This window comes from Dermacentor variabilis, chromosome 11 (assembly GCF_050947875.1).
Source record: "Dermacentor variabilis isolate Ectoservices chromosome 11, ASM5094787v1, whole genome shotgun sequence".
NCBI lineage: Eukaryota > Metazoa > Arthropoda > Arachnida > Ixodida > Ixodidae > Dermacentor > Dermacentor variabilis.
The window spans coordinates 108208441-108232505 of record NC_134578.1 but is presented as its reverse complement, the minus strand read 5'-3'; the positions used below and the strand labels follow the sequence as shown (position 1 = coordinate 108232505).

At 46.6% G+C, this 24065-nt stretch overlaps 1 protein-coding gene across 1 annotated transcript in view; it reads left to right on the top strand.

Annotated features, from left to right (window-relative positions):
* LOC142563065 (uncharacterized) overlaps positions 1–20353 on the top strand; it is an 82039-nt gene extending 61686 nt beyond the window's left edge. The window contains exon 6 of the mRNA XM_075673576.1: positions 20203–20353. Coding sequence (XP_075529691.1) covers positions 20203–20205 — 3 coding nt within the window. The 3' untranslated portion in view covers positions 20206–20353. The remainder of the gene's footprint in view (positions 1–20202) is intronic.
* The last annotated feature ends 3712 nt before the right edge of the window (positions 20354–24065 follow it).

Below are 24065 nucleotides of genomic sequence, written 5' to 3'. Positions count from 1 at the left end.
CCTTAGGCAACTCTCAGAGGAGCTTCCGGGTGAATGTTTAATCAGCATACGAATTAGTAACCTTACGCTAGCTTTTTGTGGACTCACATTTGTCGTTCAGTGTCACCCTTGTAGCTTGCAGCCTTGCGCGGACTTCCTCCAGCCGCTTGTTGCGTTTTGTACGCGTTGCTCCTGTGATCAAGATATCATCAATGTGACAAAACAGACCAGGCACACCTTCAAAGACTCAATTAATCCTCCGTTGAAAATGTTCGGGCGCAGAACACATGCAAAGCGCAGCCTCTGAAAGCACATCCTTTCACACGGTCTTATAACTATTTTAAGTTGCTGCGAGTCTTCGCAGAACTTTAACTGCCAAAATCCTACCTTAGTGTTTTGTATTTGTTAGGGTGCCTCTTCTGTCCTCATTTTTTTTTCATTTTCTGCACATATCCCCTCATGCATATATATTTGTGATTTGGCTACAGCAATAAATAGTGTTGCAAGTCAGCGCAGTGTGTTCTGTTGGTTTTGGCCAGAGCAAAGCAAATTCTGAGTTCGCCATTTAGTATCAGGATCAGTACTTTTGCTGAGCACCACAGAGTCAGCTCTTAAACTTTTCTGATGATGTCTTTTCAATCCCATTCTTTCAGTTGGGCCTCAACCTTACCAAGTAGGCCTTAGAGCACTCTACGGGATGCACTGACTGACATTGGACTGGCCTCTATTTTCAGCTTGATGTAAAAGTCCCCTTGCACCTCGCCTAACCCACTGAGCAGCTTGGGGTACTGCACTTTGTACTTTTCCCATGAGTCTTCTGACACCGGCTGCAGGAGTTCGAAGAAATTTCAAGCCTTGACTTACTCGACAGCCAAGCGGAGGTTCTGACAGGCCTTCCTCAACATTCGCTTGATCGCATACGCTCTTTTCACCACAACTAAGCATGGATTTGAGGTTCCCGCCATCTTGACTGCCTGTCCAGTGGACAGGCAGTCAAGATGGCATCAGATGACATTTTAACGCTGGACAGCCTGTCCAGCGTTAAAATGTCACCGTAGCTGGCGTAACTGTCTTCAGATTGGTCACACTTTCCTGTGGCTCTGCATTTACATCCGCTTCCTTGTAAATTGTGAACTTGACCGGTTCTCTGCGGAGGCTCGTAACGTTTCTCTGCAGTCATGTGCACTCGCAAAGTTCCGAGAGTGCATGCCTTCGATGCAAAGTTCCGAGAGTGGACGCAAAGTTCCGAGAGTGCATGCCTTCGATGGCCTCCCTTGACTTCTCTGGGTGTTTTAGTTCGGCACATGTTTTTCCTGTTACCCTTCTTGCCAAATGAACGGCATTTGGTTGCCGACGCTGGATAGCTACTTTTCTCGTTGTCAGCGCGCCTACTGTGTCCACCGTTTCCACCGCGCCTACTGTAGCCAAGCGGTACTTTTCTTTGTGTCGTTGGCCTCTTCGGTGTGTTGGGGCATGGCAGAGCGAGGCAGGTCTGCGCCTAGTATCAACGAACCTCTCGCCGGACGAGCCTCTTTGACAACTGCTTGATGCTTCCGGGCTGCAATTTTTTCTCCGGGCATTTATTGCTGCTCCCTCTAACAAGAAAGCGAGATCACTATGGAACGTTTCAGGCAGCTTTGCGCCCTGCAAGCCCAATACCAATCGATATCACAGAATTTTACCCTTTAGTGCATGGTACCCATAGTGCGACACAAGTTCGTTCAAAGCGGTTATGAAAGCCTCCACCGTATCTCCCGGTTCTTGCCGTTTTAGATTGAACCTCGTGCTTTCGTAAGATTACTTATTTTGCCAATGAAATAACATTATAGAACATCGATCACTTTGTCACACTCTTCTTCCTCTTACGGGGTCGGCGCTGACGCCACCAGAATGTATTCCGTGCCCTTCCCGAGGCAGTAAATTAGAGCATCCATCTGAGCTTCTTCCTATTGCTCGTTCAGCCGCGAGACTCGACTGTATTTTATGAAGCAATTACGCCATGCAATCCGCACTCCTGGCCTCTCGAATTGCAACTGCGCTGCTGGAGACGAAGTTCGGCTCACCGGGACGTTGCTGCCCCGCCGCCATGCAAACTTCTCAGTCACTTTTGTTGTCGCTTTTACCTATGTGTCCTGCACAATCGTCGCTGATCACATGCCAGTATCCTTCTTCTCACCTGTCACGTGGCACTTCGTTGCACGCCACACTCGTGTGGCTGTTGGTTCGTGTACCAACCCAAGTCTTTCATGCCACTACTGTTACTTTGATATCGCGAACTAGAAGTTCAGCTGGCTGGGCCGTTGCTCACCCTCCGCCATGTTGCCTTCCTTTCCGCGTGCCCCGGCGTCTTTCTTGCTTGGGCTGTGACGGACGTCTATCAGTACTTCGCTCATTGCACTTTAGCCGTCGACTGTGATCTCTCCTAGTCTCGAACCGCTCTCTTTCCTTTCCTTTATTAAAAGATTAACCCGGAGCGCCAAAATGCGTTATGCATGGGGGGGGGGGGGGGGAGGGGTTACCGCACCTAATAAAATACATCTTTATTTACACAATGCGCTTGCTTTTCGGCCAATCCGTTCCACTGGTTTTCTGTCGGGCAAAAACAGAAGTAGCATTCGTGTTCGTCTTGGTTTGGTACTCCAGGATATTGCTGTCATGATCTCTGCGCCTCAAGAAGTATCGAAGTTTCTGATGTAACTTTCTCTGTTTATTCTGGCTTTACTATACTAAATCAATATAGAAGTTTAAATCTCAGCTTCCTGCGATGCTTGGAAAACGATTCCAAAACCAAACTAAACTTTTATTGCCGGCCAACTCCCGTCCCTTCGATACCACCCCTAGACGAGCCTGGCAGTTCAATTTCGCATTTGGGCGAGTGCGGTAATGACGGTAACATCGGCGGGATCCCACACGACAAAGCCATAGTGCAAAATTGGGTGAATACAAGTAACACAGGCTGTACTCTTTAAATTCGCATGCAAACAACGCAAGTTTCGTTGAATGAAGTGCTTTATCAGCTCTCTGACACTGCTGATACTATTTTGCAACTTGTGTTAGGTACAATACCTAGGTTTTTCAATAGAAACACTGAAGCATGTACGTCTTCGGTGTAGACTCACGCTTGCCACTGAGGTGGCCCCTCATCTTTTTTGTTCAACCACCTTAAAATGACCATTGCCCCAGTAACGATCTGCTAGTAGGGTGCGCCTATTGAAGTACTGTCTCTGACTTCTTTTCTCGTTATTTGTTCTAGCCAGCTAATATTTTATAGCTACTGTTTGCCTAATAGAGAGGACCAACGAATGCCAGAGAAGGCCAACCCTTGAAGTCAACCTCTCTTGTACAAACATTTAATGATAAAAACTAGTTATTTGACAAATCGTTCGAACTATTCATCACTCGCTGGTGCCGTATATTATTCAACCGTTTCGTGCCAAACCGGTAAGCGCTATTATTATTTACGGTTGAGGCTTTTTTCAGGTTCGGGCATGTTCTAAAAATATTGGTTCCGATTGGCATTCTGTACCACCCAAAATTGTGGTTCAGGTATGAATTTCATTTAAGGTTCAGATTCGGTACAACACCCTGATTTCAAGAAGTTCAAGCTATCGACAGCCGATCACAGAGTCATGACAAACAATGATGGCTGCACGATTTTGGCAAGAGCAATCCTACGACCACTACATATTCTCTCAACACCGCTCAAATCATCAGTAGTGGCAGTTCTGAAGGATTGCTGCAAGCCACGACAAAATTACAGTTGAGCTGCACAGTTTGTTTAGGTGGGAAACCGCTGTTACCACAGAAAAATCAATGCACAAGAGCGCGATGGCCGCGTGCCTAATGAAGGCATAGAATTTATTGGCATTATAGAAAGAAGTACTGTACTAATGGCGCGATACCGAAACACTGAGTGAAAACAAACCTGTTGCAGAGACGCGGGGTACGCACGTAACTGGGATGTTCTCTGAAATGAATGGAATTCAGGAATTTTGCCTACAAAAATCACGATTTGGTTAGGATGCACGCCGTAGTAAGGGACTCCGAATAAATTTCACCACCAGGGGATCTTCAACCTGCCCCCGATGCACGGGTCACGGGCGTTCTCGCATTTTCCTCCCATCGAAATGCAGTCGCCGCGGCCAGGGTTTCCTTCTGCAACTTCGTGCTTAGCAGCGCAACACCCTATCCCCTAATCCACCGCGATGCTTATGGGATGTTCTCTATCGAACCGAATAATTTGTCATGGCACCTATAAGCTATGGCGTTTCGCTAGTAAGCTCGAAGTCGTGGCTTCGATCGCAGCCGCAGTGGTCGCATTTCGATGGCGCGACATGCACAAAAAAGACAGCAAACATATTACCCTTCGTAAAAATCGCAACCATATTACAAGGGAAGCTTTCTTTCTTGGCGAGTTGCAATAGGCGCTTCACTTGCATGCACCTTACCTAATACCATAAAATGTAATTCCGCAAATCAATAGCCCGTTTGAATCCTTGCCTGCGTATGACGCTTTTAAGCACTTGTTAGAAAAGTTACAAATGTTGTAATTCATTCACACCCTTCAATATTTACCGGAGCATTAAACGCAATGTCCTCCCCACTAAATTTATTTTGGTGGCATTTATAGCTCACCTAGGGCAGCGGAATAGAATATTCACCATTCGTAAACATATTTATAAAAGGCCGATGTACTTGCATTCTTAATTCATTGCGGAAGCCACAATTATCCTACAAATTTGGAACCTTGTCAACATGATTTTATTTTCACCAAATATAAACTGAACACAACGAGAAAACTTACTACAGTACTAATGAGCCGCATGAAAACGAAAAAGCTAAGAGGGTTCAGTAGTAATTTTTAATAATCCTAATTATGAAGAAACATTAAAGTTTCGCTGGACATTATGCTTGCGGTGCCACCAGTTTCCAACAAACTTAAACTCATTGTGAAATAGTTCCTTCGGGGCATTGGCAAACATAAACTAAAATGGCTATATAGCGCTTTTGAGCGGTTGACAAAGCGATTTTTTAGAAAGATCCTATTTGTTTCACAAGCATGCTCTGCATAGAGTTTTGACACAGTGTTTTCTTCATTTACGATACATTTTATCTTATTGGCTTTTATTGTTCTCCCATGGCAGCAGCCTGAATTCTGCGCTGTTCCTAAATCCAACTTATAACGCCCAAGTACGCTTGCATACCTAACTCATTCCATATACCGCAAACAGACCGCATACTTTGACCTCTTCCAACACATAACTCACATGCTTCCGCTTTTGTCAACCAAATTTAGGCTTGGTGGCAGGTACAGTAATCACTGGACATTGTAAAACATAGCAATAAATTAGCACTAAACGCTTTCGAGCACACGTTAAAGCTATTTTGCAAAACGCTCGACACCATCCACTCGCATACACGTTTGGTATTGCCTTCATCCCACTTTCGCTACAATTGACCTCGGTGGCTTTCATAGTTTTTCCAGGGCAGTGGACTGAATTCCGCCTTTATCGTAAAATATCTTGAACGTTTCTGTTTGCTAGCACAGGTAATGTGCTGCTAAGACCAGGCAATTTGAAAGTTATCTACACATTACCCAATAGCCTGCCCCTAACGTCCACGAAATATAGATAAGGTACTTCGTTTAGTTCAGCGACGACACTGGGGAAACCTATACAAACTTTGAGCAGTCGCGCACCTTTACAACGAACGCTTCTGCAACAAATTTCTTTGTGCTGCGATGGAATTCGCTGTTTCCGGCAGCTGCTTTTTTGCTTTACAATGAAGGTTTACAATGAAAGCGGCGCCGTCATTGCTCTCCGCACGTGTCACCACTGTGGGCTACGCGCTAGCGCCAGCGGCAGCGCTAGCTACGCACCTGACGAGCCTGCCAGTGTCAGAAGTAGGCTTCAGCAGTTGCGTAGTGAGAAATTTGGTTCGGGGGGGGGGGGGGGGGGCTCACTTTGCAGCTCGGCCTCCTCCTTATAGAAGTTGTCCAGGGATCAAGTACTTTAAACATTAATACTAAGTGCGCTGCCATCACCAAAGTAGCTGCAAACGACTTGTTCAACGCTACGCACTGTCAAGACAAGCAAAACGTGTATTTGTTCATAAGAGGATATACACGTATGTCTCAAAAGTTGTGCCCGAAATAACTGATGTCAATGCTTCCATGCTTCTGTATGTTTAATGCGTAAAGCAAATATCACACGAACTTTTGAACTATATCAGTTTCAAACCAGCAAAGCAGTGCATGCCTCTCATATGAAAAGTGTAAAGGCCATGCAATGAGCAAGTTCAGGACAAATATTTTTTAAAACTTTGTTATGCTCCCTGCCTTTCTCTCAGTTGCATCTCTCTCTCTCTCTGTCATTCAAGAAGCTTGTTTATATTTTTGTACGGATGCAAGGACCAGCGAAAAATCTCAATGACGCTGTGCTTTATTCCAATGTATTTTGCAGGAGGAGCGGTCACTGGTCGTCTATTGTGAGTTCTTGCACCAAAATTATAGTCTCAGCAGAGAGAATGTATGGAAATCAGAAGTTCTGCATAATGTACGAGGGCGAAGCAAATGACAGTGCGCCAATACCAATATATAACAAACGGGGTACATTATTTAAAAGTAGCCTCCATGAGCATTTAGACATTTGTCCCACTGACTAACTAGTTGCGTGATTCTGATAAAACTCCTTGGGTTGTTGCTTGAAAAAGTATCTAGTTCACTATTTCACGTCATTCTCCGACACGAATGTGGCTCCCTTGAGCTGTTTTTTCGGATGCTCCAAAATGTGGAACTCGCAAGGCGACAGGTCTGGGCTGTATGGCGGATCTTGGAGCGTTTCCCATTTGAACTTTGCAAGTGTTGTATTAACCACACCAGCGACATGAGGACGGGTATTGTCGTGGAGCAAGATGACCACATTCCTCAATTTTCGACGTTATTTGTTCTTGATTGCGACACGCAGACGATCCGACATTTCACAATATTGAAAACGATGGATAGTCTCTCTAGGTTCAGCAAATTCGATCAATAATGGCTCCTGACGATCGCAAAAAAAAAAATTACCGACGATTACGTTACTTCCTAATGCGAAATGTGAGCGCAGCAAATAAGCTGTTTCACCTTTTGGATAGATTGAGGCAAAGAAATCGAGCAACACATGTATGCGCTATCACATAATTTTTTTTTATTTTTCACACGTATTCCTTTAACAAAGACTCCACTAACAGTTCTTGACAGTCATGAAGGAAGCTTTGTGGTCGGAGAAATAGACTGATATATGTTCGACTTGGTACACCAATGCTTGATTCTCAAAGACGAGATCTATACAAGTGCCTCGCGAGGTTGTCACAGCCGTGGGGGAAGCAGAGGCTAAGCGCCGCCGCCGAGAAGACCCTGCCGTTCGCGCCGCCGAAGCGGAGGCTCATCGCCGCCGTCGAGAGCAACCAGCAGTAAGCGAGGCTGAAGCAGAAGCTCATCGCCGCCGCCGAGAAGACCCTGCAGTTCGCGCCGCCGAAGCGGAGGCTCATCGCCGCCGTCGAGAGCAACCAGCAGTAAGCGGAAGCGGAGGGGGGCGGAGTGTACACCCAGCGGCAAACGATGGGGGCAGAAGCGCGCGCAGCAAGCGGACAACACGATAAAGGGAGGAGGGAAGAGATAGCAGCGACTGACTGATGCCGCTGACGGCGATAGTGAGTCAACCCCAGCTATCCGCCACACAAGAACAGGGGGGGGGGGACCCTTCCCTCCTCTTTCTGCATGGCGGCGACGGTGTTCTATGCAGTCACGTTATCTTGACTCTCTAGCGGCGTCAGCGGCATCCAGCGGTATCAGTTGGTCGCTGCTAGCGCTGGGGGGATGAAAGGGGGGGGCGGAGCTGGTTACGAGGCCGACGCCGACGACGACGCCGACGACGACGCCGACGACGACGCGAAACCCAGGAACGGACGCCAAAGAGCTGCGCTCTAAAAAATTACCGACGATTACGTTACTTCCTAATGCGAAATTTGAGCGCAGCAAATAAGCTGTTTCACCTTTTCGATAGATTGAGGCAAAGAAATCGAGCAACACATGTATGCGCTATCACAGAATTTTTTTTTATTTTTCACTCGTATTCCTTTAACAAAGACTCCACTAGGTAAGCTTCTGCTTCGGCGGCACGCACCTCTGGATTCTGACGGCGACGGCGCTGGGCCTCTGCTCTGGCAGCTCGTTTAAGCAGCAGCAGCAGCAGCAGCAGCAGACGGAGGACTTCCATCGGTCGTCTCGCTCATGGCTCAGAAAGAACTGGCAGATAATTTCGCAGTGGCGAACGGCAGCGGCAATTTCGGCTCGGGCGGTGCACATATACAGATCCGCCGCCACCGATCTGGCTCTCTGATTGCCACCGCACAGGGCGAACGGCAGCGGCAATTTCGGCTCGGGCGGTGCACATATACAGATCCGCCGCCACCGATCTGGCTCTCTGATTGCCACCGCACAGGGGTTGCATTGGAGGAGGAGCGAAGAAAGGAATTAAGTTCGAGCCGGCGCTTTGACAACCGGAGACTCGCAGGAAGAGGGGGGAGGGGGGCGGCGTGTACACCCAGCGGCAAACGATGGGGGCAGAAGCGCGCGCAGCAAGCGGACAACACGATAAAGGGAGGAGGGAAGAGATAGCAGCGACTGACTGATGCCGCTGACGCCGATAGTGAGTCAACCCCAGCTGCGGAGTTGGTTTCAGGGACAACGCCGCCGATGCCGATACAAACAATATGATACCCTCGCTTCCGCAGCGCTAAGAACCAGGTCTAGCCGTGGGAAGGTGGTCACGTATTCGTCGACGTGCCGGGGCCTACGTGAAATAACCGGCGCGTCGGCAACTGAAGAGCACCCTATCCGCCACACAAGAACAGGGGGGGGGACCCTTTCCTCCTCTTTCTGCATGGCGGCGACGGTGTTCTATGCAGTCACGTTATCTTGACTCTCTAGCGGCGTCAGCGGCATCCAGCGGTATCAGTCGGTCGCTGCTAGCGCTGGGGGGATAAAAGGGGGGCGGAGCTGGTTACGAGGCCGACGACAACGCCGACGACGACGCGAAACCCAGGAACGGACGCCAAAGAGCTGCGCTCTAAAAAGTCAACACCTTTCGGGCAGAAGTGACGGCCTTTGCTTTCCTTGGGGGTGGTGAATTCAAATGTTTCCACAGTAAGCTTTGCCGTCGTGTTTCAGGCTCGTAGTAGTGGCACCATGATTCGTCCCAGGCCACAACTGCAGACAAAAGGTCGTCACACTCATCATGATACCGGATTATATCAGTCAAGGCAGCGTCGAACCTCTCCGTCTTCTGGCGGTGGTTCAAAATCTCTGCCATCCATTGCGCTCACAAGAGTTGATAACCGAGATCTTCATGAATTATGGTGGGACCCGAACCGTGAGTCATGTTCACACGCCCTGCCAATTCATCGATACTTATCATCCGATCTTTTGTAATAACCCTTTGCAATCTTCTTGGGGGTGATTTAACGGTGACTTTGGCCCGGTCTTGCATTGTCTTCGCAACTTTCACGTCTTTCTTTGAACCGTTTACTCCAACGCTTTAAAGTGGCCAATGAAATGCAATGTTCAACGTGCAGGGCAGCCACACGGCGACTAATATATTTCTGGGAAACACCTTCATCTGTCAGAAACCTCACGACACCTCACTGTTCCACTTTTGGAATGCCCATTATATCACGCAACCATGTTCAACCCAATGTATGAGAGCATTAAAAACCTTGATCCTCACACCTGAGTGTCCCTTTTGTAAATGACAGATGCCTCTGTGCCACTCGCATGCCTCGCAGATAATGAACCGAGCCATTAATGCGCAGGGTAAGTGGCTCACTTTTATTTGACTCGCCTTAGTACATTAGAAATACTAAGATATAATGGAATATACAAATGCCAAGGTACAGCTGGATAAATGACAAAAAGGTGTCACTGGAAACAAAGTTCACTGCACACATGCAAAAAGCCTCGCAACAAGATATTTAAATATACCTATAAGTTTCCAATAAATCTACATATCTAAGAAAAATCTCTATATATGATTCGTCAAACGAAGAAAATAAGCATGTAGTGCAACTGCAGATTCACAGGTCACAGCCCCCCCTCACTTCACTTCCCCCGATGTATCTCGTGCGATGGAAGGCAGCGCGCTTCCTCCCAGATTTTCTCCCTTGCGCACACAAGACTGAGCCACCATCGTCGGCTCACCCATGCCACCCCCTCCTCCTTAAGGAGGAGGGGGCGGCATGTTGTATGTTGTATGTGGCATGTTGTATGTGCCAAAATCGCACATACAACATGCGGAACGCGGTCGCGATTTTATCGCCCTTGGACTTCATAGGGAACATGAGTTCCACGGCGATGGCAGCAATCCGCCTGGAGTTTCCATATAACTGCTATCACGATAGTAAGAGTACCTGGCAACTGAAGTGTCCCGTGGCCCTTTACCCTCAGCAAAACAACTAACGAAATCGAACTTTCACCATGCGGCAGTTCGCTGCGCCGCAAAAAAGCTTTTTTTTTCCTTTGTGAGCCAGGGGCACCGCAATGAAATAACTCCAAGGAAGGCATGTTGGCCACAATCGAATGCCTACTTTGTGCCCCTCATGTGGCTACCGAAGGAATATCGAAGAAAGCATGAGACGCTTGGCCCACAGAGAACCATACGCATACTACTCGGTATCCTACACCGGCGAGACTGGACTTTCCGGACAGATTGCGCTCAAGTGAACGTGTTGCAATCCGTCGAGTTCCCACAGTGATGGCGGTGAGCGACCATCGTTTCTTTTACTCATCTGCTAGCCAGAAAGCGTCCAAAACACTGCTAGACAAAAATCCACTTGGTCAGACAAACCAACGCGTACCGAAGGGCGCCGCGCGGTGGTCGGGGCAACACGATAAAAACGCATGCGCTCTGGCTGGCTCTGACAGACCGCGGGTAGCGAGAAGAAGAACATTGAAGAGGCTCGATGTGGGTACTCGCGAATAAAAGTCAAAGTCGAAAAATTAATAAGAACGTAGTTACCTTTTCTGGCTTTAGTGACCTGACATAGAAGCTTTGGCGCACGTGAAAAAAATGTTGATATTCTGTTCTGTAACATAACGGCACAAATGAACCAACACAACGCTTCGACTCATCTGACCTCGCTACGTAATTTGCAAACTTCTCTGATAGTGTGTTGATTTGCTTTGTCTCATTGTATGATCCGACGTACGACTTTAGAAAACTCGCTGCACCTTTGGCGTGAAGTGGTTATAACAACAGTAAACCCGCCAAGTTCCAGAATTTAAAACCTAAACCACGAATTTGAAAATATCAATGCACCTTTCGCATCATAACTTTATCGCAACTTTATTCTCATACAGTTTCAGAATGGAAATCCAAGCGCTCCCTAGATTCTGCGGCCTCCGCGAGATGCCGTGACAAACTCGCTCGCCATAAAAACGCCTTTGAAGCTTTGTGCTCGGATGGAGATCTTTGGGCGTTACGATATGCGACTCCCTGTGCATTGGCGTTGCCGCGAAATCGAGACCACTTTCGCCATGTTCGCGCTGAAATGTCTTTTCGAGCGTGAAAAAGACATTCTAGACAAAATCGAGCATGATTTCGGGCGCCGGGAATTGCTTTAGTCGGCGGAGCATGATAGCACGAAAAACTTCCGGGTGAGGGGGCGGGGGGGGGGCGAAGTTTTATAAGCCCCTCCCCTGGCTACGCCCCTGGGCTGTAGTGCTTCGCGAAAGGGTCAGTGTCAACACATCAGCCTTCGCAACGGCTGCCGTATATGTCGCGTTTGATAACGACGTGGTGATGTCGTCGTAACTAACTACCGACGACGTCTTCAAAGCCATCTAAGGGCGCAAAGGATGCGAATGTTTATGAGTGCAACGGTGACAAATATACTCCTAGCCAACCATGAATTTTGAGAAAAAGGGAACTAATAGCAGCATTCGACGATCAATAGCTTTATTTCGCGTGGCTCGTGCATGTCACTGCGGAACATGCACCGAGCCTCAATCTAATGAGGTTGGCTACAGTCGCACATTCCATCAGACAAATTGTGTAGAAAAACGATTATGATTTATTTAAGTCTCTCTTGAATCCACGTTAAACATACATTTTCTTTTATTAGTAGTACTTGCTGTGCCGGTCTAATGTGAGTGGTACGGTGCGTGAATTTTACAGTTTGGGAAATCCCGGGCGCTTGCACGTAAAAGGGTTTGACTGTATAACCCCTGAAGACTATTTATACAATATACTGACACTGCCTTCAATTCTGTTTAAAAGTTCACTCGGAAGCGGTGACTCAAAATATTCATTTTGGATATGAACTGCGCTGCATGTGGAACTGTACATAACTGCTTTACTCATATTTTCGTCATCCACTTTAGAGAAATCTGACACTCAATTCATCTAAACATCTGTGTTGCCTCAGACTGTGGAAAGCAACCTTGAGGTGTGCTTTGAATTACTTGAGATTGCGTGAAAATCCGATGTGCAGCATCAGCGTGACACTGTACAACACGTAGTACCATCTTCGTCTTTGCGTTTAGGCAATGAATACGGTTTTCACTATATAAAACGTGAGCAGGTGGTTACTTTCTTATCGTACATGGAGATGCACCTTTTGGCATCTAACTGTGGCATTTAAATTTTCAAAAATGTCTTTAGCGTTCGTAACATACCACAAAAAAATAAAAGCCACCTTGAAACGCGATTCTGTCCCTAACCTGTATTTATGTTTTAAAATGATAATGATTGAATATAGACAAAAAAGTAAGCATTCAGTCATTATGTTTAAAACTCCTAATTAAGCCACAAATTGTAATGATTCACCACGTATTACAAATAAGATTTCTCTGCTTTCCAGCAAAATGTAAGCAAGGTGTCATGTAAAATTCTTGCGGGACACTGGCAAATGGTGCAAAATGGTCGTAGAGCGCTTTTGAGCTATTCTTACTAATTTTTTATGAAGTCTGTATTTTTATGCTATGCAGCTACAATAGTAAAAGCGCACTTCCCTATTCTAAACTTAAACTTGCAGCGCAAACGCCTAAGACGGACCACAAAAGGAAGATACGACCCACACTGGCGCTGACTTATTGCTTCGTCGTCGATGCATATATATGCCCTAGGCCACTCCACCACGCAGGCGCACAGACTACATTACTGAGATCTGTAAAATTATCACATACGCAAACGTACGAATTAAAATTCAGACTGGTGCAGGTACCAAGATGTGTCACTGATCAAATTATCACCTTGTCTTTTTATGTGGTAGGCCTCTAAGGCAAGCCGCGCATGCTCATTCTTGCTTTTGCCAAGAATCGACGTCCGACCAAGTCGTGCATCACAATTGCTGCAAGAGTTTATATGCGTACCAAGGTGCGCTCCTCTATCCACATCTTTTTTTTTACTTTTTGCGCATGCGCCCTGAGTCGCTCATTGACGCAGCGCCCTGTCTGGCCAACGCACGTCTTACCACATGAGAGTGGAATAGTATAAACCACGACGACAGCGTGAGACACGTATGAAGCATCGACACGTGTCGTATTTTCCTTTTGCCCGTCTTAGGTGTTTGCGCGGTAAGTTTAATTTCAGAATTATGTACGAATTAGGCCCAAATAAATTTTTACTCTTCTCTATTTTCGATAAATTTGGTCTATCTGGCATTTATATCTATGCAAGAGCGGTGTTCGAAATTTTGCGATTCTTCTAAAGCAGTATCATGACGCTCCTTAGTCCTTGAATATATAATTTTCTAAAAAGACCGCAATTATCACGCCCAGTTTCGACTTTGCGTATGCATAACAAATTAGGTACTCATTATTATCGCTATATACAGGAGAGTTTTACCTTGTCCGTAAACTTGCTGCTCGCCGTGGTCACTTAGGGAATTTGGTGTTGCGCTGCTAAGCACGAGGTCGTGGAACCAAATCCCGGCCGCCGTTGCTGCCTTTGGACAGGGCGAAGCGCAAGAACGCCCGTGTACCGTGTGCATTGGGCACGCGTTGAACAGCTCGCGCTGGCCGAAAATAATTCGCGGTCCCCCACTATAGAGTGCCTTATAACCATATCTGTGTTTTTGGCAACTTAAACCCCAAAATTTCATTTCGTTTACACCTATTGTTATTTACAGAGTGCAGTGATACCGAAGATGTCAACGTTACCTACAGCACCGCTTATGACGTTGAACGACACAGTACCAGAGAGCACGCAAAGATCATATTGCAGTGAGCGCTTGAATTATATTTACCTTTTGGAGCAACGCGCTGATGACCTAATCGTTAACGTGTGGTCCTCTTATAATGCTCCTTCGTCGAGAAAACTCGTGCAGCAACATCTGATTCAAACGCATTGCACTTGTTCAAATCATTACAATATGCTGCTACGAGCTTTCGCACTGACTGTCACGGCTCATTTAATCAGGCAAGCCGAATCGGGGAGAAGCTTACTAAACCGCTAAATACTTACTGTAACGTAAAGCTCCCTCTAGACACTGTGAAACATAGAGTGAAACGGCCACGTAACGCTTTCAGGGACTTGCCTGTAGTAGCATTGCGCAGGAAGGCTGTATAATTTGCACACAGGAATTACCGTCACATACTCGGGCGCTATAACGTAAAACTATTCCAAACTTTTATATTCCTATTCCACAATCAGCCCACCGCAATTGGTCAAAAACTTTTATGCACCACCCCCACTTCACTTGTCTGTCACCTGACGTCACGAAAACCGCGATAGCTCCCCATCTGATGTGACGTGTACACACTGATAATGAATGATTTGACCGAACAAAACCAAAATAGTTATTTCTCATTCGACCCCTTTTCACCATTAGGCCTCGGCTATTCATCAATAGTTTTCGGGCTGCACCCACTTCACCTGCCTCTCAGACGACGTCACAAAAACGCAAAAACTTACCGTGTCAAAGAGACGCGTACGTGTTAAAGATGCATTAATATGCTGAACAAAACTGAATTTTCTTCTAAGTAGCCGCACTAAATCACATGTTATGGGAGTGTCGGGACTTAACAAACAAGTCGGGCAGTGCCGACCCCTCCGTCTCTTCCACCGCCAGCCTCCAGTCACGCTGGATGACCGCACTGCTCAGCTCTGACCTGACAGCACAACTCTGGGCAGTCCTGCGAGCCGAGGAAGCCGCTTCGAGACAAGGTCTCGGAACCGCGTCCGCGGCGGGTGCCCAGACCCACTAAAAAGACGCCGGACTCAAATCTTGTTGATTTGAAATAAAAGTTTACGCTCTCTCTGAGTAGCCGCAGGCTGGCCCATTCCGAAAGGAATAAAATATGGCTGTCACTGATCTCATCACTGATCACTTGGGCATTTATGTATGTATACAACATATAACCCAAGGTGTGTTACCAGCGCAATACATCAACCACAAAAAAAGAAATTATCGGGTTTAATGTGCCAAAACCAAGATCTGAATATGAGGCATGCCGTATTGTCCAGGGACTCCGATAAATTTGGACCACCTGGAATTCTTTAACATGCGCCTAAATATAAGTACACGTGAGTTTTCGCATTTAACCTCCCTAAAAATGCGGCCCCCGTAACTCGATCCTGCGACCTCATGCTTAGTAGCCCAACACCATAGCCACTAAGTAACAACGGCAGGTCCAGCGAAACCGAAAACAAAGCTTGTATTACTGATCAGCTGTCTGCATTGTGTCAAAAACCTTGTCGCTGTTTTACTTCTGACAGTTATAATTTACGATACTTTGTTCAGCAGGTGGAGAACAGTAACCCGATTTGAACAGTCGATTGTTGCGAAAGATTTGGTTAGTTTTGATATTGGAAAATTCCGAATAGTTCATTTTCGAAAACGAATAAAATATTACACATCGACTATTCACGTTCAAAATTTTGATATTCGCCTATCCTATAGTGAATACATTAGTAAAGCTAAAACCCTCTATACCTTGTTGGTAAACTTACTATTTTCCTTCAGCTGCCCGAGCGTTAAACCATCATGACACGTCTAGGTAAGTTATTTACTTCACGCTAGCGTATATTAGATTGTTTCGAAACACCTACATTGTTAAAATCCACTTCACAGTTATAGCGAGAATTTGTGACTTTTTTGTCTCACTTCCGTGACGCGATTGCTAAAATGTTGGCAACACTATACTGTAATGGTTCATGATGTGCGACTGAATACCGGATCTGTCGATGACAAAGATAACTTTCACCGACGCATTTCTCAGCCTTTTTTATTGCAATGGCAATTGATTAATCCGCAAGGACTAATCCTTGCGGATTAATCCAACTTTACAGTATACATGCCACCAGGGCCCGCTCTGAGTATGCATTCTCTGCCCAGTCATGAACATGAACTTCTGTATAATCTCCAATGAATATTTTGCAACAAATCAGCATGTCATCAACAAACTAAATAACAGAACGCGTCATCGATTATTGGTCTGTGGCCGCTAACGCGGCATCTACCTTACCTCCCTCCAACCCGCGCTGCGAACCGGCTCGCTCCGCTCACATTGGAAGGAGCCTTCCGTGTCGGGCTTTGTGGTAAAGCATGCGAAAAACGAAGTGTGCTGCAGAAGTCAAAGGGGAAACTATATGCAGGTTTAGGGCAGCGCAGCTGCCGTTGTTGACGTGGCGTCAATGCGGACAGAGTAGCGGCGGCACATCAAACCCCCGCATTCGAACAATAGTTGGTACGCCACTGATGGCCTGACTCTAAATTGGTAGAACCCCTCCGGCGTAACGAAACCGGTTTATTGGCAGTCCCATTCTTTAACAACAATTTGCCAGTATCCATAGCGGATGTCAGTGGAAAAAAACAGAACTGGCACAGCGCAAACAGTTTAACATGTCGTCAGTGCGTGGAAGGGCTACACGTGACTTATTGTGACGGCTATGATAATGACAAAACCTGTATGCAGGCAGCACGGCCTGCATACATAGACAGCGTGGACGCCAGGGCCCCTGTAGTGAGCTGAGGCCTGGCTTAGTTTTCCCGATAGGTCACATAACTTTACTTAGCAAGCCTCCGAGGTCGTCAAGTCGTCTTTGTGCGTATTACACCACAGGCATGCTGAGCGTTCGATGTACAATACTGTATTGGCGAGCACAGGCGTAGCGCCCCGCCTGTTCTGCTTGTAATCGCGCACGTATCAGGCGAGTCGATCTTGAACATCGACGACAACGGTGCCGGTGAAAGTGCTTGGGTCACAGGCGTGCAAGAGAACCACCGTAATGAAGGCTTTTTTTACAGATTAACCTCGTTCATTGAAGTGGTTGGCATGGCATAACCAATGTGTCGTACCTTAGTTATAGAGATCAGTGCCGCGTCGTAATGAACCTACCCCACGCGTGCACAAAATATAGCGATGTATGCGACCTCCTGCGTTGATGCACAGTTAAACGAAGCTACATACAGCGTAACAAGCACATTCTTCTATATACAGTCTCCCTTCATCCTCTACTGTTCGGCGTTCCGGCACCATACCACTTCGTAACAACATAAACTTCGAGTGACCTGGCTTATTTTAGAGCGCAGCTCTTTGGCGTCCGTTCCTGGGTTTCGCGTCGGCGTCGTCGTCGGCCTCGTAACCAGCTCCGCCCCCCTTTCATCCCCCCAGCGCTAGCAGCGATCGACTGATACCGCTGGATGCCGCTGACGCCGCTAGAGAGTCAAGATAACGTGACTGCATAGAACACCGTCGCCGCCATGCAGAAAGAGGAGGAAAGGGTCCCCCCCCCCTGTTCTTGTGTGGCGGATAGGGTGCTCTTCAGTTGCCGACGCGCCGGTTATTCGTTGTCCCTGAAACCAACTCCGCAGCTGGGGTTGACTCACTATCGGCGTCAGCGGCATCAGTCAGTCGCTGCTATCTCTTCCCTCCTCCCTTTATCGTGTTGTCCGCTTGCTGCGCGCGCTTCTGCCCCCATCGTTTGCCGCTGGGTGTACACGCCGCCCCCCTCCCCCCTCTTCCTGCGAGTCTCCGGTTGTCAAAGCGCCGGCTCGAACTTAGTTCCTTTCTTCGCTCCTCCTCCAATGCAACCCCTGTGCGGTGGCAATCAGAGAGCCAGATCGGTGGCGGCGGATCTGTATATGTGCACCGCCCGAGCCGAAATTGCCGCTGCCGTTCGCCCTGTGCGGTGGCAATCAGAGAGCCAGATCGGTGGCGGCTTGACATAAAGACAAACAGCAATTTCCTAACACTTATGCGGGAGAACATCCCGTTCCTCTCGCTCGTAACGCGTCCCACGGCTGTGACAACCTCGCGAGGCACTTGTATACATCTCGTCTTTGAGAATCTAGCATTGGTGTACCAAGTCGAACATATATCAGTCTATTTCTCCGACCACAAAGCTTCCTTCATGACTGTCAAGAACTGTTAGTGGAGTCTTTGTTAAAGGAATACGTGTGAAAAATAAAAAAAAATTCTGTGATAGCGCATACATGTGTTGCTAGATTTCTTTGCCTCAATCTATCGAAAAGGTGAAACAGCTTATTTGTTGCGCTCAAATTTCGCATTAGGAAGTAACGTAATCGTCGGCAATTTTTTTTTTCCGGAAAATTGAGAACATCGGCATGTAACAATTTTTTACGCTTCTAGCTGCTTTATTACTTCACTGTAGAACGCTCGTTTGCCTACGTTTAGTGCCCGTAAAAGACTCCCATGTGGTCAGAATTATGGCGAGGTGCATGACTACGCTGTACATCATGAGGATATTGTGCATTTGTCATATAAAACCCAGAAACTGTTTTTTTCATGGCTCTTTTACAATCTGCTCAGGGAGAATGCAGCCTACCAACAGTGGGTTTATCGATTTCGCAGCTAGTCGCCGTAATATCGCCGTATAGAAATGTCTGACGGTGAAATATACACGGCTATATAGCTGCAGATATCTATCTATACGCAATATATGAAGAAATATAGACAGACATCAAGACAGACCGCTACATGCGAAACCATAGGATAAGGTGTAAAGAAAGGTTCACTTTAAAACCGGCAGGAGAGTCAGCTTAGGCTAGGAGGTATGTGCTGGCTGCTGTCTTTCCGAGCAGACATCGACCACTGGCTATGGGCCAGCACAGACAACTTGCTATTGGCTTCTGCCTAGCCTAGTAGACAACATGGGTCACAGGGTACGTACGACTGGGTATGTGGCCGAATGAACAACTTCGGCACTGAACAAGTGACCTTGCCATCCTGGCCGATGCCGGAGGAGAAAAAGACACCTAACTGACTGGCCCTCGTCCACGGTTGATGTCACGCACTAAAGCAAGAGAAATCGAGGAGGTAGTGCGCAAGCTGCGAGCGCGGAATCCGCAACGAACACCCTGGCGTTCAGCGCGGCTGCTTGATGAAAAGCCACTGCAACGAAGTTGCTGCCAGCATACAACGAACAAGTGGGCATAGCTACAGAGTTCTAAGTGTGATGTCGTAATTAAGACGAGACATACAGTATGAACTGGCATTTTACTTGATTCAGGAATTGCATGGGAATATGCAGCAGGTTCCACAAGAAAGCTGCCGCTGACATTGACAACCTTATAGGATGGTAGCTGCTCCATTTTTATCCTTATTTTCATGCTATCCATCACCGAAGGCTTTAGAGAGGAATATTACAAGAAATCCAGGACGAGTAATAAATTATCGTCCTTTGTCGCTATTATAGTAGAGCAGAGAGAAATATGTCTAAGTCACATAATTTGATTCCAAGGCGCTGAAAGAATCTCGAGGAGCTATGGCGAGGCTTCGTGGATTTTCTATCCAGCCAGCATAAGTCAATGTAATTCACTGGTTTTACATGCCAAACCGCGATTTCATTATCAATCATGAATCATCATACTTTTATGAATCATTTCATTTGATTATCACAATTAAAAATTCACTAAATATCTATTCCTTGTGCGGTTACTTACGCTCCGCCTTTTCAACAACGAAATGAATTCGCGACTTGAAGCGGATGCACAATTTAATTAGTTGCCGCCAGTATGAAAAGACAAAGGCTATGTACTCTATCGCCATGGCCGACAGCATGCGGCACATACATTAGGCACCGCACTTCCGACAGACAGGATTGTACAACACTTACGCTACAGGCGTTTCAAATAGTTGCTTCCATTATAAAATATAATTTCTTAAAAATATCACTGTGGAGTAGTAAAGTGCGTTTCTTTTTGGTATTTTTGTGTTTGCAGTGAACGCAAGGGCCTCGTTAATCGACATGGAAATGCCGGTTCAAGTGAGCTGTACGAGCTTGCCGCACATTCATATTCTGCGCCATGTATTTGCATATACTCTTCAAGAAGCATACCCGTTATATTCCTAGGAAAATAAAGGTGTCTTGAGAAAATCGCCCCTATATTATGCAAAAAAGATTAATTGCTCTATGTATTACTTAATTATGCCATACTAAAACAAAGGCAACTGCCATATATGTGTACATTATGCCTTATATATCTCTCTCTCTCTCTCTCTCTCTCTCTCTCTCTATATATATATATATATATATATATATATATATATATATATATATATATATATATATATATTTATATTGCTCGACACGCTGCAGGGGCGAACGATGACGAAAGGGACTGACGAAAAGGACCATGGCCGAGCTAGGAGGTATGTAAGCAAGAAGCTCGTAGATCTGTTCGCCAAGCCTATCGGTCGCGAGCCTTTAACCTCCGTATTAGTCTGAAGAAAGTTCTTACTCCTACTGAGACCACTGTAGTCCGCGTAGCCGATGGTGCTACTCTGGTCACTGCTGGATTGTGTCGCTGACTTCCTTCTCGACGCAGTAATGCTCCTCGACCACTCCATACCGAATGGGGCTACCACTTTCTCTAACAGGTTGTCCAGGACATCTTGCACACCTGCGCTATAAAGCACTAGTGTACAATGGCATATCACCCTCAGACTAACGGCCTCACGGAGTGGCTCAGCAGAGCTATTACAGAAATGCTCGCTATGTGCGTCTCCGCTGACCACCGTGACTGCTTTACTGCTCTGCCTTTCATCACATTCGCCTAGAATACGTGCCGCCATGATTCTGCTGGTCTCTCTACGTTTTTTTTCTCTTGTATGGACAGGACCCCATATTTCCGTTTGACACGATTCTCGCAGCCGTTCCCGATATAACGTCAGAATATACCCGAGATGCCGCATGCCGAGGGACCGAGGCACATGAGATTGCACGCCTTCGTCTGACCAGTTCCCAAGAAAAGCAACGGTGCATATGTGACGCTCGTCACCACGATGCGCACTTTAACCCTGGTGACATCGTGCTTCTGTGGAGACCAGCACGGCGAGTTGTTCTTTGTGAGAAGCTGCTTTCGCCCTACTCATGTCCATACCGTGTCTTGCGTCCAGTGACAGACGTGACCTACGAGTTACAACCTCTCGATACCTCCACACCGCGATCCTCCTCTGATATCGTTCACGTCACTCGACTGAAGTGATATCACTGAAACCTACTAAGCGCCGGGAAAGCGCATTCGCCGTCGGGGGTCATGCTACGAGGATCTGAAGTAGCGAACGATGATGAGAGGACTGACGAAAACGGCGATCGCCGATAGTCGTACGCACGGGCTCCGTCTTGTATGCCTTTGTTCTGTCAGTTGTATATTTCTTATAAATAGATTGGCAAGCATCTTTTCTCCCCGTAGAAAGATATATATATATATATATATATATATATATATATATATATATATATACCAGTAAAGCATAGAATCCGGCATATATATAGCACGTATACAAAATAACAGGTCTTTACTGACGTTTCGAACGCGGGACCGGCCAAAAAAGCCGTGAAAGGCCGTGACAGAAGCCCGCCCATACGTGAAAATTGTGCGACTAGCCACTTGAGGCACATTGCCCGTATTTGAGGGCTTCCGTCACGCTCGAAAAAACACTTTTTTGTAGCACATATTGAGCAACAGAAAGCTGTATCGAGAGTTTTTCATGTTGTTCTGCAATTATCTTATTGACACTTTTCATGTAAATGTAACATTTGAGTAGTTGACTGATGAATTAGATGTGATTATGTAATTGTACGGTCTGCAAGATGTAATCTCAGTATCTTTACACGACGGCAAACAACATTACCGTAGTTGTGTGATACTTTGAACAACTGTATATTTACTTAAGAAACCGCCTTGTGCTTTCTTCTCGGTAAACCTTTGTTTGTGTCTGGCCATAACAAGAGCGGGTGCTCAAAAGAGCCAAATGCATACATCCCGAAGACGAATTGTTTTTTTTTTCAAATGCAACTATGCATGAACACATTAATAGCAAAGAGATATAACTGGAGCGAGCATACGTACACAGTAAGACATTCTGCAATATCTGTTGCTAAACAACAAATACAACTCTTCGTGGTTAACATCGGACACATCTCTGCTTTCTTGAATCACGTCAGGCGTGCCTCATAAATAAACTCGAAGCAGTACCATAATTATGCAGCGAGATTTATTAAAAAGAAGTGTTCTTGCACTACAGCGTCAAATCACAAATTTGTACAACGCAGAAAGACAAAGACAGATTAGGGTTGGCAACTATGCAAAGGACGAAATCAGGACGGGGGATGGTGGGGTAGCTGATGCTGTTAGTGCCAGGAGCCACCATTCTGTAGGCGCAACGAAGATATTTTTTTAGTCCCATCCTGTCGTGACTTGTAAGGAAGGTGCAGTAGCTGACTAGCTGATATGGCTACCAGTGCAGACAGACATAGGTATTCTGAATCGTTAGGGCCTACTGCAACCGCAACCACGACAAAAATTGGGAGGACGCTTCAGCTTCGCCTTTATGAGTGGAACACGATAGCATTCAATGATCCGTGACTGCATCTCATGCTTCTCGGTACCTGGAGCTTATGTAACCGTAACATTAACCGGGAAACGCTGGCCGCGAACGCTATGCACGAAGGCGGGCTTCGTGGTAGAAACGCGGCCTCTTACGTCGTAATCCACAATGCGGCGGAGGCGAGCGCCAGCTGGAGGTATTGCAAGGAACCGGACGCACCGCTGCGTTGTCCCCGAGACACCCACGCACGGCATGCGCAAATGGTGTACGCGGCAGCCGATCTGTGAATTCTAGAAACGCTGTAAAAGTGGTTTCTTTGAGTTTTCGTACAAGAGAATTATGTTTTCTCGTATAGTCAAATTACAATTCGAGACTTATCATGTCTGTAGATTGTCGCTGTGTCGTAGTTTACGATCTTTCCACGTATTTTGGCTTGACAAATTTGATTGATTCAGTAAATTCCTTGCGTCGCATGGATGGCCTGGGTTAGGGTGGTCAGACCATGTTTGGCGTAACGCCAACTGACGCCTGACGCAAGGCGCCGACGCGTAACGCAGCACATCGGATTTTCTGCGGCACGCGCTCCTGAACGCTATCGCGGAAAAACGAAGGACCCTTTAATGTTTTAGGCAGTAAAATAGAATACCGAAGAGAAAAAAATGTGTAACCGGTCTGTTAGGCTTTATTTACGAAATCTTTCTAATTAATTGTTAATGAGCGGAAAATTTCGACAGAACACATATCGTGATGACTGACTAAGGTAATGTACGTAGCACTCAATCAATATACCGTCTAAACGGAATTTCACCGTCAAAACTCCTTGTGTAAGAGGCGCGTATTTAAGCAGGATTCCTCTTTCGAGCTTCCCTAGCAGCATGCCGCTCCATCTGGCAGCGACGCGCGTTGCCTCCAAAATGCATGGTGTGCCTGTGCGAATGTCTGCGTGTGAAACGATATGCGCACCATGCGGCAGCCGCGCCTTTTTCTCGCGCTCATTTATGAACACCTTGCGCTCTCTAGTGGCGCTGCTGCGAAGTGCCCCTATGCTTTCGGAGACGTGATGCCTGGCGTGCCAGTGCATGCAAACGCTGAGAATTGTTGCCTCCTTCCCTGCACACCCAGTGTGACATACTATGTGACCCAGCTTGGCGAGAGGTTCAGTGAAGAGCGGCGCATACCCATTTCATTCATGGCTAAGCTCGCTAAACCGTTGGAGTGACAGACGTCAATTGAAAAGTGACCCATAATAAAG